General features: G+C 36.5%; 2 protein-coding genes across 2 annotated transcripts in view; both read right to left on the minus strand.

Moving 5' to 3' along the window:
- LOC102587026 (probable LRR receptor-like serine/threonine-protein kinase At3g47570) overlaps positions 1–2,748 on the minus strand; it is a 4,427-nt gene extending 1,679 nt beyond the window's left edge. The window contains exons 1-3 of the mRNA XM_006362933.2: positions 2,068–2,748; positions 1,350–1,605; positions 6–1,253 (exon numbers count right to left, since the gene is read on the minus strand). Of these exons, the coding sequence (XP_006362995.2) occupies positions 6–1,253; positions 1,350–1,581 (1,480 nt within the window). The 5' untranslated portion in view covers positions 1,582–1,605; positions 2,068–2,748. The remainder of the gene's footprint in view (positions 1–5; positions 1,254–1,349; positions 1,606–2,067) is intronic.
- A 1,846-nt stretch (positions 2,749–4,594) lies between these two features.
- LOC102581706 (mucin-5B-like) overlaps positions 4,595–18,334 on the minus strand; it is a 19,889-nt gene continuing 6,149 nt past the window's right edge. Inside the window, 6 exon segments of the mRNA XM_015303251.1 lie at positions 4,595–5,153; positions 5,366–5,449; positions 5,451–5,486; positions 5,488–6,342; positions 6,344–6,418; positions 8,690–8,804. Coding sequence (XP_015158737.1) covers positions 4,884–5,153; positions 5,366–5,449; positions 5,451–5,486; positions 5,488–6,342; positions 6,344–6,418; positions 8,690–8,804 — 1,435 coding nt within the window. The 3' untranslated portion in view covers positions 4,595–4,883.

The raw sequence follows: 18,334 nt of genomic DNA on the forward strand, positions 1-18,334 counted from the left end.
CAAACTATTCATGGTTGAAGGAATACTACCCTGAAAGTTGTTGTTGCTTATGTCTAGTGCTTCAAGTTTCACACAAGTACCTATAGTGGTAGGAATCTGGCCCTGCAACTTGTTATCAGACAGGTTTAAGTAGCCTAGATTTCTCAACTTCCCAATTTCCATCGAAAGGAAACCAGTTAAGTGGTTCTGAGATAGGTCCATGCCCTCCGACAAGGATGAGAGTTCAAGAATTTCTGATGGTATGAAACCACTAAGGTTATTTGAACCAAGATCCAACAGTTCCAAATTGTGGCATTTGCCTAAACTGGAAGGAATTCTCCCCTGGATATTGTTTTCTCTTAAACTGAGTTTGGCTAAATAAGCTAAATTTCCCAATGAGATTGGAATTTGGCCAGAGAACTGATTTCCAAGTAAAGCCAGCTCTTGCAAATATATCAGATCACCAATTTCAGACGGAATTTCACCGTGAAATCTGTTGTAAGCTACAAAGAAAGCCTGAAGCTTCTTGAGATTGGATATCCCTCTTGGGATTTTTCCAGAAATCTGATTATAAGACAACGAAAGCTCTATAAGCTCAGTCGAAAGATTACTAACAGATGCAGGTAAGACTCCACCAAAATTATTTGTATTGAGCTCCAAAAGCTCCAAGCTGGTGGCATTCACCAATGTGGTGAGAAAGCTAAGGTCATCATCCTCCCCCTTCCCAAGATAATTGAAAGCAACTAAAAATCTCCGCATTTTCAGCAAATTTCCAAGGGGTGGTACTTTTCCTGTGAGTCCATTTCTACTAGCAATAAGAGACTGAAGATTCGTAGCATTTGACAATGTTACCGGAATATTTCCAGTTACATTGTTTCTATAAATGCTAAGGAACTCTAAACTAGGAAGAGTAATACCAAGCAATGGAGGCAATTTTCCTTCTAAATGGTTTGTTCCAACATCTATGGCCACGATAGAGGAAAGATTGAAAAGACAAGGAGGCAGGGTACCACTCAAGTTGTTCTCATTCACTACAAAGTACTTTAAGTTGAGCAATTGACATAATTCATCAGGTATTTTCCCTAACAAATTATTCTTGCTTGCGGAAAAGGTATCAAGTAAAGAAAGATTACCAAATGAAGGCGGAATTCCTCCTGTAAAATAGTTAGAAACAAGAGAAAGTTGTTTGAGTTTCAACAATGTGCCTAATTCTGCTGGAATTTTGCCCACCATCATATTATATGAAAGAACAACAGAAACAAGATTGAAGCATCCTGAAATGTTTGATGGAATATGACCAGTGAACGAGTTATTATCAAGGAGTAAAAACTTTAACTTATGTAAGTAGCCAATCTCTGATGGAATTTCACCTGAAAAACTATTATTTTGGAGCTTAAGGACACAAAGAAAGCTCAGATTACCAATGCTTGGTGACAGAGAACCCCTCAATTTCAGAGAAGTAAGATTTAAAACTGTAACTCGGGGATGACGTCGACCACATGAAACCCCAGGCCAGTCACAAAAATGTATAGTTTCATTCCAGGAGTCCATGATCTTGAAAGGGTCATCAATGATCATATTCTTGAATGCTAGTAGTGACATTCTGTCTGTTTCATTCCCTCCCAACTGAACTTTTGATGAGCAAAGAACATAGGGTAGTAGCAAAGAGAAAAAGGTCAGTAAAGATAGTACAACAGTATACTTCTTCATAGCATAAAAGTAAGAATTCTGTGTATGAGTTGGGAGAATCATTTAAGAAAGTAAGAAGGTTGGTAGCAAAAGACACAGGTCTAATACTATTAAATTTATTCTCCAATTTTAATTGTTTGTATGATTTTTCATGATATTGACAAGTTGGGTATTTTAAGGTAGACAAGAAAATATAGAAAGGGACATAAAGATTCACCTGTACAATAAAATTGGACACAAATTTAGACCAGTAGGCTCTTTATAACTAAGTATAATGATAATGTATTATCCAGTTAGTTACTTTTTTTATTACAAATAAAAATAAAATTCTCCCATCAAATATGAATACTAGATTGGGGTTTTACAAAGCCCCTTATCGGATTTGAACCGATGACTTACGCCTTAGACTTTCCACCTTGCTTTGGACTTGAATGGATCTACTTCTCCTCTGCCAGATCGATCTTCATTAAGAGGGTCAACCCAAGCTATTGCTCTACCTCCTCTCCTTATGTTATGGTAGATTTGGAATCCCTATTGGATTTCTTACTCCAGAAAAAACAGACTAATCAACAATAATGTGCTGAGTTATGACTTGCTGGTAAATTTTTGGATTTTAAAGTTTGTTTTTTTCTCTAACCTCTGCCAGACTGTTCTCATAAATTCCCTATAGCATACTATTATTGTCCCATTCTTTGACGTTAAAGTGAAAAATGTATAGTATTTCAAGAAGTGATTTTTTTATTTATTTTCTGAGGGACATTAATTGTTTAAGTCTTCTTTTTGTCTACGTAGTAAAGTTATTCTTATTTAGTTAGGTAAGATGTGTAATATTAGTCCAATGTTCGTAGCAACATGTGGAAAATCTTGTAGTATAATTTATTGAGAGATGTCGGAACAATTGATCAATTATGAAGGCAGCTCATTGCGGTTTGTTCTTCTACATGACTCGAAGAGTTTGCATAATTTGTGGCCAATCAACTCCTATATATTGAATTGTCCTCTTCAGGTAAACTTCCTGGAAATTAGGTTTCCAGATTTTTTTTTTTTTTTTTTTGTAAAAGGGTTAGGTTAAATTAAAAGTTTGATAACAAAGACCCGATTAGGACAAATAAGGAAAATGAGAAAAAGGGACTGGGAATTCAATGGAGATGCTCAAAATGGATTCTATGAGATTAAAGTTTGGTCAAATTTTTTCTATTTAAATAAAATTTATCCCAAAGTTTGGCGAAATAAAAACGAAAGAGATTCATCAATTAGCATATCAACAGTTTGAGCCCAAAAAAAAAGTCTTATTTTGAATAGCTCAAAGACAATACTTTCTCCGTTCCTAATTATTTGTCCGTTTTTTTTAAATTATCCTTAAATACTTGTTCATTTTGACAAATCAAGAAAGAATAATTTATTTTACCTATTATACCCTTATTTAAATACTTTGAAAGTAGAACTTCTTGAAAATCTTAAGTTTTTAATTCATCCACTTCATAATTAATAGGGGTAAAATGGTAAATTTCACTATATCAATAATTGTTTTCTTAATTGGTGTGTCAATTCAAAAGTAGACAAGTAATTGGGGACATAGGGAGTATTAATTTATTTTTGTTTTGGAGCAACCGTAAGTAGGGGTGTTCACGGTTTGGATAAAAACCAATTCAAACCGAAAAACCGAACCAAACTGATAAAATAAAACCGATTTTATTTGGGTTTGGTTTGGTTTTAGATTTTTGAAAACCGATAGTATTTGGTTTGGTTATGGTTTTATTCGAAAAAATAGAAGAAATAACCGAACCAACGAATTATATACATATATTTAATTAATATACATACTTAATATATTATTTTTATAAACAATTTTAAAGATCTTATACATATTTTCATTAAAATTTCTTTATAATTTACTTATTGAAAGCAAAAAATGCCCAAGATGAAACATTTATCTTATTGATTTCATGTATATGAGTGTCTGTCAATTCTTTGTGGGACTGAAAATGTTATTGTCTCTTCCTTCTAGGCCAATATAGTGAATTTTAAAGCTTTATTGATAGTAAATTTAGTGATTGAAAATTTAGTAATTTAAGTCATTCTAACTATTTTTCGTTTTGAATGAATTGTTGTCACTTTTTTCACATTTTAAATGAATTGTTTCTTTTATTTTTGTGTATGGTTAATAACCGAACCAACCAAACCGAAACCCGTAAGTAACAAGATATGTTTGAACTCTTTTGCTAGTTGGAGAGCATATTTGATCCAAAAACCTAACAACGAAAGCATTTTTGAGCAAAAAAAGTAATGGAGAGTAAAAGTGACTCGTTTTGAATAGTCCTAAAGGTATATTACAGTGCAATTAAATTAGAGTATCATTGCAATTTTAAAAGTTCGTAAGTGAGAAATTCCTCTTATCACTCCATTCTTCTTATGGTGTTTTGTCTTTGTAGGGCTAATTATTAGGCAAGTACAATCAACGACTTGAGCAAATGATAAATCAAATGGTCGACAAGTCTTCAATGTGAACTCTTCGACCATTTTCCCTTCTAGAACAACTTCGGAATTTCACGATGGTTTAAATTAAATGTTTTCTTCTTTTTTTCTCATATATTTATTAAATAGCATATGAGAAAAACCATCAACAATAAAGAGCATAAAATGATTGAATTTTCCTTAACATGAGTGGTTGTGTTGTTCTATTGGAACTACACTAGTTGATAATTCATCAAAGCACTATTTGATTTGCTAATGGTATAATTTATCTCTAATGTATTTGAGCTTTAGACATCGCGGTTGAAATCTACTATCTTTGTTCAGCATCCATGTCAAAACAAGTTCACTGCATCTGGTAATTCCATTGCATCTCACTGCCTAACATGACCTGAAGGAACAACAGATAGACATTTCGACCTATGAATTATCTGTTAGAAAAGTAGATTAAATGTTCTAAGAAAGCAAAATGTCATATATGTCACATTTCACATCACAAGATGTTTAGACATACTAATCTCATATATGTCACATTTCTCATGAACAAAAACGAGGCATTGGCATTAACAGGACTAATAATACAATGATTCAAAATACAGCTAGACAGTGCATCAATCTTTACATAGTCAGGTGAATCAAATCAGTCAGTTCTTCCAGGGAAACAATCATATTCAGGTTTCAGAACTCTCAAACTGGCACCGATCCAAAACATAGAAAGCATCATGCAGCATGAAAGCCAATCATCACCTCCCACGCACAATGGCAGGTGATCGAGCACCTTTATCACTGCTAATGTCTTCATCAATTTCACTTCCATCAACCCACACAACGTTGCTGCTTACACTCACCTCAGAACTAGTATTACTGCTCGTGGCAAGTGGGGAGTCAGGCACGCTAATTGACCTGCTTGTCCTGCCTCTAGTAGGCGGCCCTGATCTCACACTGTACATAGAGGATGCTGGAATATTAGTCATCAAGGGACGCAAATTAACCGAGACTCTCTGCCTTATATCCTGTCCAAGAACAATGTCTCAAAGTTAAGCAAATCCAAAAAGGATAAGAGAACAAGAAGGCCAACAAGACAGATCATCTAAGACTTAGAGCTATAAAAAAAACAACACAAATATTGCTACTCTAATCAGTTTTTGAAAATATACTTATGTCTTCAGTCTATGGTAGAGCACAATATTCTATTAGCATAGGAATGTGAAAAGAATGTATATACCATATGTCTAATAGCCATATCCAAGGATTTCTTTGATAATGATCTTCCAAAACCTGAGCTATCAGGTGACGAAGACTTTGCAGATCAAGTTACTGCGTGGAGAATGTTTGTCATCTTGTTTTTGGAGGAATCAGCTTCTGCATATTTATTACCCTTTCAACCATTTTGGTCCCAACCATGCCAGGGCTTACATTGTCCTTGGCTTTAGCATGAAGTCGGCTCATGGATGGTACAGGAACAGAGCTTCCACTGCTATGCATAACACCATTAGGAGGATGTCCTCTTGCTGGAGAGCATGACTGTCGTCTAACCCTTCCATTTGAAGCTGGCTCAACAGATGAAGACCTGACACTAGCTGCTCCAGGTCTGCCCCTTGTAGCTGAAATTGGCCTGTCAGGTAGTGATGTCCTTAAATTGGGTGGAGCATCAAGGGAGAACCCTGGTATATCTGAAGGCTTCCATGGTCTGGGTTTTACAGTTGGAGAACTAGCACGTGAGGCTGCAGGGTTTCGTGATGCCATTGTAGCTGACCTGGTACCCAAAGGGGAATACACAGATTTAACTGGAGGAACAGTTGTATTTGTTGTACTTGACACTGAAGTTGCTCGACGAGTTGGAGTTGCTGCCCTTGATGTGGACTTTGATCCAGTAACTGAGGCCCTGCTTGTTGGTGTTGAGGACCGTGCACTGGATCTTGCAGTAGGTGTTGAAGATCTTGGAGGAACAGTGGGTTTTGCAGAAGGCATGGTGGCCCGAGAAGTAGGTGTTGCAGACCTTGATGATCTAGATGCTGTCGTGGTTGACATTAATCTAGAGGTTGCAGAGGATGCCATTGCTTTGGTTGCTGCAGCAGATGTGGATCTAGATGCTGAGGTCGAGGTGGATCTAGATGAGCTCAATGTCGGTCTACCAGTAGGAGTTGAAGGTCTTGATCCACCTGAAGAAGATGGTCTTCGAAGACTAGAACTTGAAGTGTTTTAATCCAGGAGAGGAAGCTAGCTGTCTAGATGCTAAGTTGCTTCTTGAGGTGGCCTCTGGGAGAGAATTTGTTAACTGCATCAAAGTTAGCAAATTACAGATAAAAATATATCAAAACTGTGATACACACTTCAGGTTAAGATTGCCAGGCAGAAAGCTTCACTATTTGCACTTCACATATTTATCTACTCACAGTAATAGGCAAAGTTCTGCATTGTCTTCAAGTAAATTGGTGTCTAGACATATTTAACTATGCTTTCTCTAATCTTTCTTTAGTGTACTTGCAAACAACAACATACCCAATATAGTCCCACGAGTGGGGTTTGGGAAGGGTGGGGTGTACGCAGACCTTACCCTTAATTCTGACGGGTAGAGAGGTTCAAAAGACCCTCTGATCAAGAAAATCGATTTTCAGAACATGGTTTGAAAGAAATGCATGAGTAAAAAGCTATTATGAGAATATTGAAAAAAAGAAAAATATTTGACAATAAAAATATTAGAGATAACCAAAGTAAAAGAAACAACAATAGAAATAAAATAGAAGAACAAGGTAATGCTAGCAAAATAATACTCCCTTTGTCCCAATTTATGTGACATACTTTACTTTTTAATGTGTCCTCAAAAGAATATCACTTTTCTATAATTAGAAATAACTTTAAAATTTCCCTTTTACCCCTAACGAATTGATTTACCGTCACACAAATATCTAAGGTTTGTTTTAAACCACAAGTTTCAAAAGTCTTCCTGATTTTCTTAAACTGTGTCAAATTGGGACGGTGGGATAATACTGCCAGACTAGAACCCTGATCTACCACGAGAAAGAGAGAAAATGCTCAACTACCTACTAACCGTCTACCCTGATCCTCGACCTCCATGATCTCCTGTTTAAATTCATGTCCTTATTTAGTTGAAGATGTTTCATCTATTGTAATCACATCTCCCCAATTCTTCCTCGATCTACCTCTACCTTCCTCAAACCTATCATTGTCAACCTCTCGCACCTCGTCACTAGGGCATTTGTGTTCCTCCTCTTCGAATGCTCGAACAATCTTGGCCTTGTTTCCCGCATCTTGTCCACCATTGAAGCTACTCCCACCAGGCCTCATATATCTTCGTTTCTAATCTTGCCTCTTCTAATGTGCCCACACATCCATTTAAGCATCCTCATTTATGTTACCTTCAACTTCTGAGGATGCGAGTTCTTGACTGACCAACACTCCGACCAATACAACATAGTTGGTTTAACAACCGCTCCATGGGACTTACCTTTCTTAATCTTTCTTTTACTTAGTTCAATGTAAATTATGGGTTTCAAATAAAAGCAAGCTACAAGTTGGTGTTTTTCGTCGTATGAACTTTTAAATTGTGAACTTTGTCTATTAATGTTTTTCCTCATTGTTTCCTTCTATTATTGTCCAAGAACAATCAAGTTATAAATGACTGCATAAAACCAAAAAAGACGCCTAATATGCATAATTATAGAAGATTCTCTTCAAGATTAAACAATTCCATCAAATTGGATAATGATTAAATGTGTTATAACATTTAGTAATACTAGGAACATCAATAAATCTGATTATTATAATTACTCGGGAGAATCTTTAAGAAAAAACCAACTCAAACTGATCACAGACACCCCATCATAAGAGCATGTGCTAGCTAATGCATCCTTACTAGGATAAAGAAATCATAGCCCAAAAATATTCGTAGGAGTTTCAGTTTTCCAAATGGTTGATATCTAGGAGATTGGGTACTCATAATATCCCACAAGAAGCATCACAAAAGAAATGTATGGCACACTTTTTCTTTCTGATAACTGTATGCATCTACAGTCAACCATTAGGACCAACTGCAGCATTCGAAGTTCGGGAATAATGGGCTCAGCCCTCTACTACTCTCCAATTAAATGTTAGGCTTAGTTCACATGGTATAGAGGTCGAACCTAGACCTAGGTCACAAGTTCCTCGGCCTTTGTCACCTGAACTAAGCATGGGAGCAGTTGTACATCATACCTCTACATTCAAAAACTAAAATAACCCTCAAATTCAGTAGAGGGCTTCTGCGAATAGCATTTGACTAAACAATGGAGCCACCATTGTGCACGCAGTCTGAACTAAAGAACCTGTCAGGGTCTTCCTGTTTAATTAAAGAAATATTCTTTTAGGTTTCCTTGAAATCTCCACATCCCTCTGGTGGCTGGATATGGGATGAAATACTCTCAGATTATACAGATGGTCAACATTTCCCGTGTTAAACATTACAAAAGTGAAAATATACTAATTTCCAATTACACATAATGCATTTCAGCAAAGAAAGAATGTAACAGTAGAATATACATATTCTTACTCTAGATGTCAATGCAGTGGGGTGAGCTCTAGAAGTTCCCAGCTGACTCATCATAGTTTTGCGTGATTCCATCTCTAGAGAAGGAAAAAGAGGAGTGCCTGGAGGTGTTAGAAGCTTGAAACAGGAAAATAACATCTCATAATAACGCATACAGAACTGCAGATAGGATTTTAAAAGAATATCTGGGAAATCTGATTCATGAATCAACAAAATAATTCAACATCAGAGGTGCAAAGAAGCCCTTTTTGTTCTGCTTTTCAAATTTACAGAAAGGGGGTGCACCACCCTACTCCCTTTATTTATTTGAGTGCTAGATTTTGATATATGGCAGCCATTAATATTTGTACTTAAATTGCGCAGAAAACAAATACATCTACAAACTATACGTGTTTTTCTCACTGTTCATGATGTTTGAATAAAAACTTGCTTTTGACATCCTTTTTTTTTTTGGTAAAGTAATTAAATGATATTAGAAAGCATCAAGAAGATGCAAAGTCACAAAGCACAATGTGCAAGAAAGCTGCTCCAAACAGAATTATAGAGTTAATAATTTTGATGGTCACTCAACTATCAACTTTTTTCACAGAAAGTCACTCAACTTTCATTTTTAACTCAAAAGTCACTCAACTATGACTTCTTTGCATAGAAAGTCACTCAGCCTATTTTATTATTTTTTTTCACTAAAATTTGCTGATATGGAATTTTTATTTTTAACCAAAATTTTAAAAATCAAATACATAACCATTTAATGACTCGCCCCATTTAATCCGACCCGCTAAAAATATAATATTGAACTTTTTATTTTATCATTAATTCCCCAAATCATTCTCTCTTGTCTCATTTTTCTTTTCTTTTTTTTTACTTTTAAAAACTTTTTTAAACTCTAAAAACAAATACAAGCCCTCAAAGTGGCCTGTTAAATATACAGACAGCTAAAGTTTTTAAAAAGTTAAAAAAAAAAAAAGAAAAAAAAAAAAAGAGAAGAAGAACGCTAGGAGATAAAAGAGACAATAGAATGATTTGGGGAACTAATGATAAAATAAAAAGTTTAATATCATATTTTTAGCGGATCGGGTTAAATGAGGCAGGTCATTAAATGGATATGTATTTGATTTTTAAAATTTTGGTTAAAAATAAAAATTCCATATCAGCAAATTTTAGTGAAAAAAAATAATAAAATAGGCTGAGTGACTTTCTATGCAAAGAAGTCATAGTTGAGTGACTTTTGAGTTAAAAATGAAAGTTGAGTGACTTTCTGTGAAAAAAGTTGATAGTTGAGTGACCATCAAAGTTATTAACTCTTACATTTTAGTCCCTAGGAGGTAGTATAAATAGAGGTGCCCCTCATTTGCAAAGCACCATCCAAGCAAGCAAGTTGTAAAGCATTCTTCCAAGCAATACAAAGCCTTCTTCCAAAATTCTCTAAGTCTTTCCTTTCATTCTCTTAGCAATCTTAGCATAAAAGGCTTACTTGAGCTTACTAGATCTTGAAAGACTAGTGAGTAAGTTGTCAAGTGCCGCACGGAGCTTTAGCAAGACTCTAAGTCCGTGACAAAGTGGTATCAAAGCGAAGGTTTGATACTAAGGGAATGGCAACCGAAGGAGACGTGAATGCCGCTAGTACCACCAACGTCCGTCCGGATGGTGGAAAGAAGAACCGCAAGGGAAAGAAGCACCAAAAGAGTCATGAAGAAATGCTGTTGGATCCCGCACCAAGCGAGGCGCTAACATCTCATCCACCCTCAACCACCGAAGCAAGTGACGAGGAATGTGGCGAGGAGGCCATTGACGTCACCACAGGAGAAGAGTGGGTCACAAGGGTTGAAGTGGCAAGGCAGGCCGTGGAGATATTAGGCCGGCGCATGAACGTGGCCGATGGCAAATTCAAGATTCTCAAAGACTTCACCCTTGAGGAGACCGAAAACATCCGTAAGGAGTTGGAGGGACGTCAGCGAGCCGAGTTTGAGATGAAGGAGGCTATCACTTCCTTGGAGTGTCGGCTCATGGAGGCGTTGAGCACGATTGAGACCATGAAGGCCGAGATGAAAGCACTCAAGGAAGGTGTGGCAGCTGGAGGATCATCGTCGCTTGATCGAGATAGGGAGGCCAGGGTCGAGGCTCCCAAGCCACCTATGTTCAAAGGCGTCCGTGACGCGCAAGAGGTGGAGAATTTTCTCTGGCATTTGGAGAATTACTTCAAGTGCAACGGGCTGAAGAGCAATGAGAGTAAGATCAACACTGCTATGTTGTATCTTTCGGAGATGGCCATGCTATGGTAGAGGCACAAAGAGGCCGAGATAGGGAAGGGGACGTGCACCATCAACACCTGGGAGCATTCCGGGAGGAGTTCAAGAAAGCCTTCTTCCCTAACAACGTCATCTATGAGACGAAGCGCAAGTTTAGGGAGCTGAAGCAAACGGGCAGCATCCGTGCATATGTGCAGGAGTTCACTACCCTCACGCTTCAAATTCCTAACCTCACGGATGATGATATGTTGTTCCACTTCATGGATGGGATGCAAAATTGGGCCAGGACGGAGTTGGAACGTCGGCAAGTCAGGACCATAGACGAAGCCATCACGCAGACCGAAGCTTTGACAGACTTCAGGCATGAGAAACCCGACAGAGCCAGAGGAGAAGAGATGAGAGGTAGTCATGACCATGGTGGGGGAGATCGTGGCGAAGCGAGGAGCAGCGGCCACATCCCAAGAAGCATGACACTTATAAGTCCGATGGCAAGAAGTCCGGACGTCATGGCAACACGGAGAGGAAGATAGAGGTTGCCAACAAAGGTGGTTGCTACATATGCGGCGAGCTGCATGGTTATGCAAGGTGCCCTGAACTGAAGAGCCTTGGTGCCATCCTGCGAGAGCGGAAGGAGAAAGACGCCCAGGAGCAAGGACAAGGCGAAGGGACGACGCAGTTGGGCTTGATAGGACTATGCGGAGCCATCACGAAGCAGCCAGAGAAGCCAAGAGGATATGGCGCGCAGTATGTCGACGTTACGATAAATGGAAGACCCACGCGTGCTATGGTCGACACGGGTGCAGAGGTCAATATAATGACCAAGACGGCAGCGACAAGGTTGGGACTGAGTTACAATCCAAGTAACGCCCAACTCAGGACGGTCAATGCACCCCCGACTCCTGTGAGCGGAGTCGCACATGGAGTGAGCATCACGCTAGGCGAGTGGCAAGGTAAGACCAATTTCACTGTCGCTCCTGTAGATCTCTTCGATGTAATTCTTGGGCAGGAATTCTTCCAGCAGTGCCACGCGGTGATCGACCCTTACCTCCAACGACTTCTAGTCATGGAGCAAGGAAGATCATGTATGGTGCCCCTGGTTAAGGTACCGAAGACGGAAGGACAAGTACGTCTAACAGCCCTACAACTCATAAGAGGCCCTAAGAAGAAGGAGTCGACGCATAGAGCCACCATTGCAAGTTCGAAAGAAGACAATGGTGCAAAAGGGTCCCTGCCACCACGCACGAAGAAGGTTCCAGAAAGGAACAATGCCGTGATGCCAAAGAAGCCGCCGAGGCGCTTGCTTCCTAGGAAGGAGGAAGATCATAAGACCAGGCTGAAAGAGATTAGGAAACAACTGAAGACGTTGCGCGAGGGCGTGGATCGAGTGAGTAGACTATTGGCCATGCGTACAAGAAGACAAGACCCGGTTGGCGATGGAATAACTTAGAAGGCAATGGAAGGTCTAGATATTTTCTTGGAAAGCTTTAGAATTTCCTATAATTAGTAGAAGATTCTAGGGAGGGACCAAAGTGTAAATAGTTTAGGGACTTGTAAAGTAAATATTAATTACATTTTAGTCCCTAGGAGGTAGTATAAATAGAGGTGCCCCTCATTTGCAAAGCACCATCCAAGCAAGCAAGTTGTAAAGCATTCTTCCAAGCAATACAAAGCCTTCTTCCAAAATTCTCTAAGTCTTTCCTTTCATTCTCTTAGCGATCTTTAGCATAAAAGGCTTACTTGAGCTTACAAGATCTTGAAAGACTAGTGAGTAAGTTGTCAAGTGCCGCACGGAGCTTTAGTAAGACTCTAAGTCCGTGACACTAGCTTAGCAAAAACTTGAGAAACAGTCAATAGGGGGCCCTACTACTCTACTGTACTAGAGATAGAGAACTAACAAAATCCAAAAAGTTATCCACTTTCATTGGTCTGCTTGCACATGACACATCTGTTGATGAGGATTACACCTTTTTTCCGGAGATTGTCTTGTGTTAGGCATGCTTCTTTCAGGGCAGTCCAGGTGAAACAAGATACTCTGAGAGGCTGCCTAGTTTTCCATACATGTTTCCAAGGACATCCTTATATTTTATCACTTAAAATTTGCATCCTTAACCCTCTTAGCTATCCTCCCTTGTAACATCAAGAAATTGAATTCAGCTAGCATGTATTAAGAACAGTGTTATCAAAGGCGAAAAGCGCAAAAAAGCTCTAGGGTCTGTGGGGGCTTTAAGCGCAACGCGCAAATAAAGCGTGGACTTTAATTAAAAAAGGCGCAAAGGGAGAAAAGAATATAAACATATATGTTTAGTCCAAGACTAATAATTATTAACATGAATGACAAATATATATCCAAAGAAATTGAAAAAAAATTATGATAAAGTGAAATATCAATTATTTAGTATCACTTCTTCATGAGAGGCTCATTGGCAAGGAAACGTTTGCCTTAGAACCTTGATGACGACAATGAAGCGCACATAAAGCGAGGCGAAACGCTCAACATGTTTTGAGCCTCGCTTCAGGGGTTAAGCACGCCTTTGATAACACTAATTAAGAATACTACCTGGAGAAGTATGACATCAAAGTTTAAGATGCACATATAAATTGTATTTGGAGTCTTGAGTGTCATATGTCAAACACCTAGCCTTTAACATTTAAAGAGTTCAGTAGACTTGGAGACCTGTATCGGTCTACTAGACACAAGTAGGGCACTATCTCATAATTTTCTGCCGATCCTCATGGTGCATAACAAGAATTTTAAAAGGATTTTATTAAGTCTCTTATGATAAATGAAACGTATGACCTACCAAATCTTCAAGTGCCTATTATTCGACAAAGTCCTCAATTGAGAGGAGGAGGAACTTCCAGCTAGATTTTTAGCATGGTGTTTTAAGTTTCTTGGCACTATGAATTAAGTTAGATGTTCAACGCTTATAATCTTTAACAAAGTTGAATGACTTGAATCTATCGTTTGTTACATTGGAACCAACATAATCAATGAAATGTCATATATGATGAGTAGTTCTAAATGTTTAATTAGTTAGTATATAAATCCTATATAACAAAATTAGATTACATATTTCTTATCATGCTTGTTTGTGTCCTGTAGCTTTCAAACTTCTGTTTTCTGTCACTGGGATGCCCAAAAGTCTGCTTATCTCAGTAAACTTGTGTAGGTAAGATAATTCAAGCAAACTTGTGCATCAATATTTGAGTTGATTTCCCAGATGGTCACTCAACTAATAGTTATTATCTCCACCTTCTTGTGTGAAAACACAGAGAAAAATGACATTGCCAAAAAATTAACATGGTAAATTTTCCATTTATTATCAAAAGAAACATCCCTCCATGTCAAACACCTAGTCTTTAACATTTAAAGAGTTCAGTAGACTAGGAGACCTGTATCGGTCTACTAGACACAAGTAGGGCACTATCTCATAATTTTCTGCCGATCCTCATGGTGCATAACAAGAATTTTAAAAGGATTTTATTAAGTCTCTTATGATAAATGAAACGTATGATCTACCAAATCTTCAAGCGCCTATTATTTGACCAAGTCCTCAATTGAGAGGAGGAGGAACTTCCAGCTAAATTTTTAGCATGGTGTTTTAAGTTTCTTGGCACTATGAATTAAGTTAGATGTTCAACGCTTATAATCTTTAACAAAGTTGAATGACTTGAATCTATCGTTTGTTACATTGGAACCAACATAATCAATGAAATGTCATATATGATGAGTAGTTCTAAATGTTTAATTAGTTAGTATATAAATCCTATATAACAAAATTAGATTACATATTTCTTATCATGCTTGTTTGTGTCCTGTAGCTTTCAAATTCTGTTTTCTGTCACTGGGATGCCCAAAAGTCTGCTTATCTCAGTAAACTTGTGTAGGTAAGATAATTCAAGCAAACTTGTGCATCAATATTTGAGTTGATTTCCCAGATGGTCACTCAACTAATAGTTATTATCTCCACCTTCTTGTGTGAAAACACAGAGAAAAATGACATTGCCAAAAAATTAACATGGTAAATTTTCCATTTATTATCAAAAGAAACATCCCTTTTGAAGCCACGTCCATGTAAAATAAACCCTGGACTCCCCTTCCACCCAAGTGGTGTATTCTCTCCTTATGGAGTCTAAGAAAAGAGATATATCCTTAAGCAGACGGAATATCAATGTCCTTAAGAATTCTAAAAAGATCAATACTCACTTTCTTGTTGGAGAAAATTGGAATAAAGAAGAAAGGGTTACCATCTGAGAATTCAACTCATCAATACTTCCCTAAAGAATTTATAAACTACATGGTGAAAAAGATTAAATTGGATAAAGAAACTTATAATGTCCAAAATCAACATAAGCAGCTAAAAGAAACAATTAAACAACTCAGAAAATCACATACTTGGAAAGGAGAAGAAGAAACAAATTACCAGTCGTAATCAGTTTTATCATTGTCAGCACTAAGGAACTCATCAGTACGAGTCTTCCGCAGGGGTGCAGCTGATGCAATAATAAATGCAGGTGAACTACCACTTTTTGATCTTGCAATAAGATATATTGAAATAAAAAATACATATATGAACTTTAGGTTATGAAGCAGAAATCACAAATTCCTCACTAGTTGGACACATTTATATGATGTCCATAAAGACTAAAAATATTTTTGGAACTTGAAGTGGAAATGCACCTTCAAAAAACCAACTTCAACTTGAAATTTATTCTTTATGCTGTCAATTTGAACAAAGAAAGGTCAATAAATGGAAGGAAGACAAAAAAAAAACTTACCAAGGGGATCAAATTCGTTGGATTTTTGAAGAAATCGATTATTATTTCTGTCATTTTCCCTTCTTCGCATTTCTAGAAACAATGATAGTTCCTCATCTGAACTCCTAATACTCCCCATTAGAGGCTGTCTCTGCCTCTGCCCCGGGCCCAATAAGATGTTACTCCCTTTGTTTCATTTTTTATGATCAACTCTTTTAAACACCTTAAAACAAGAAGAAAAGAATTCTTAAAGAAATCTATATATATAAAAATAAATTGGTATTAAGATTATATGAGAGTATATGGATATTTTAGCATAATAATGAAAGTTGTCAAGTTTTTGAAACTTTTAAAATGGTAACATATAAAATTGAAAAAGAAGGGAGTAGCAAGTGCTTTATTTTTATAAAGTTATATATGTGCTTACAAGAAGTCGACTATAGCCTGTCTTTTTTCATCATTTCCTAAAAGGCCAACACGTACCTAGCCCTGCTTGGAGAGACGATTCCTTTTAAGCTATGCTTCACACATTGACTCCTCCACTTGTCATGGTTGAAATCAAAGTGATGTACATATAAAAAGTATTTAAAGAAGTGAGAATATGTATGTCCTAAAAGTTAAATTAATTAAAAGAAAAAAATAAAACAATAAAGTAAGAAAGGTTTTCATATAAATAGACTAACGAGACAAGATGGTAAAATAGATTATGACATAGTTAACAAAAACATACATTGGGTGATTATTCTATCAAAGTTCATTAATTATCTTAGGACTATTTTTTGACACGACTTGAACGTGCTTTGTGAAATGTGAATCTTATTTAAAGATAGTGTAACTTTAGACTAATCAATTTCCCATATATAAAAGTTAGTGAATCATTGTAATTTGAAATTGATATTCATGCCTAATACAAAAGATTTTTACTTTAAACAGTTGGTCAGTTTTGATAACATTCAAAAATATAAAAGGCTTCATCGAAAGTACTTAGCATAAACACATAATTACAAAAACAATAATATCATCAAACAAAAATAAATGTAATTTTCAAAAGTGAAATTTGAAGAGGGATAGAGATAGAGTGTACACATATCATATCCGTATTTCTTAGACATAAAGAAATTATTTCCAATAAACACCAAACTTATAATAAAGCATATTCCAACAAATAGGAAAAAGAAAATTTGGGTAAATGAGAATTGTAGCAACAACAAGATAAGTTTCACACATGATTAAGAATTAAAATCAATCTAGTAGTTTTGCTAGGACGCAAAAACCCCAAATAAAAAGGCATGTATGAATAATTGAATAGAGAGTTACACATCATTTAGATAATCCAATAAGTTGCTAGAAAAATTTATATGATGACAGAAAATATACTCTGCTTACAATAAGTTCTTTGCTACCAAAACTAACTAAACTAAGATAGTATAAAAGAATAATAAAATATGTAAATACAAGTGAAACCAAATTAAAAATATGATTATAACTAGATTTTGTTAAATACAAGTGAAACCTAATTAAAAATATGATTATAACTAGATTTTGTAAAAATGCTTGAGCATGATAGTAATTGAACTTTGAAAATGATTATTTATAAGTACTTAATAAAGGTGAATAAATACAAAGACAGTAATAAAAAACCTATCATTAACTACTTTATTTATGAATTTCATACTAATAGAAATATCTAAGATAGAACTTGGAACTTACTATCCTCTTGCCTAGCAGACAAAGATTTACTTCCATGGAAAGGCTGATTTATGCGGATCGACATGAGAGTCCAACTATATTGCCATAATCCATGTTGTATATTTGAAAGAGGTTGACCTCCTTACTTATTTCATGTTATACTCCTCTTCCCGCCAAACCCCTTTTCTCCTCAGTACACTAAGACAAAATGTAGGACTGGTGTCAATAATTCATCACGGTCCGCATGTAACAAATGATACAATGATAATTACGCAATATAATAACAACAAAATAAAGCATAGAACACATATTTTTAGCACAAAAGTAGACAAAGATAGCTTAAAAAATATTTTGGCCTCACAAATTAAAAGACGCTCGTAAAAAAATGAAAATGAAGGATAAAATTGGGTGTCAACAATTATTTTTTTATTGAGATAAAACTTCACATATTTTTGCCTGAATTGTTGTTTTATGAAAGCCAAATATAAAGTAATTTTGCCCGTAATTTTGGTATGGCTTACTAAGGTCAACTATAACACTTAACAAATTTGAATTAGATTTGAGTCATTAAATTTCATTGCTTTGACTGAGCTATGCTAAAGCAAATGTAAATATATGTAAAAGCTAATATCTTATCATGCACATGGTGTACAAAAAGGTTGAAATCAAAGAGAATTTAAAATACGGAAAAGGGTCAAAATTGCCCCTGAACTATGCGAAATAGACCACTTATACCCTCCATTACATTTTGGGATCAAAATACCCCCGCCGTTATCCTAGGAGACCACAAATACCCTTAAGAGTTAACACCCCAAATTTTTAGTGATGTGGCAAGCCACATGGGACTAATCCCTCCACCTAAGCATTGCCAACTAAGATTCACTACAAAAGAACTTGACCTTTTGTCACGACCCAATTTCTCAAGTAATGATGGCACCTACTATAACCCACC

This window comes from Solanum tuberosum, unplaced genomic scaffold (assembly GCF_000226075.1).
Source record: "Solanum tuberosum cultivar DM 1-3 516 R44 unplaced genomic scaffold, SolTub_3.0 scf00411, whole genome shotgun sequence".
Taxonomy (NCBI): domain Eukaryota; kingdom Viridiplantae; phylum Streptophyta; class Magnoliopsida; order Solanales; family Solanaceae; genus Solanum; species Solanum tuberosum.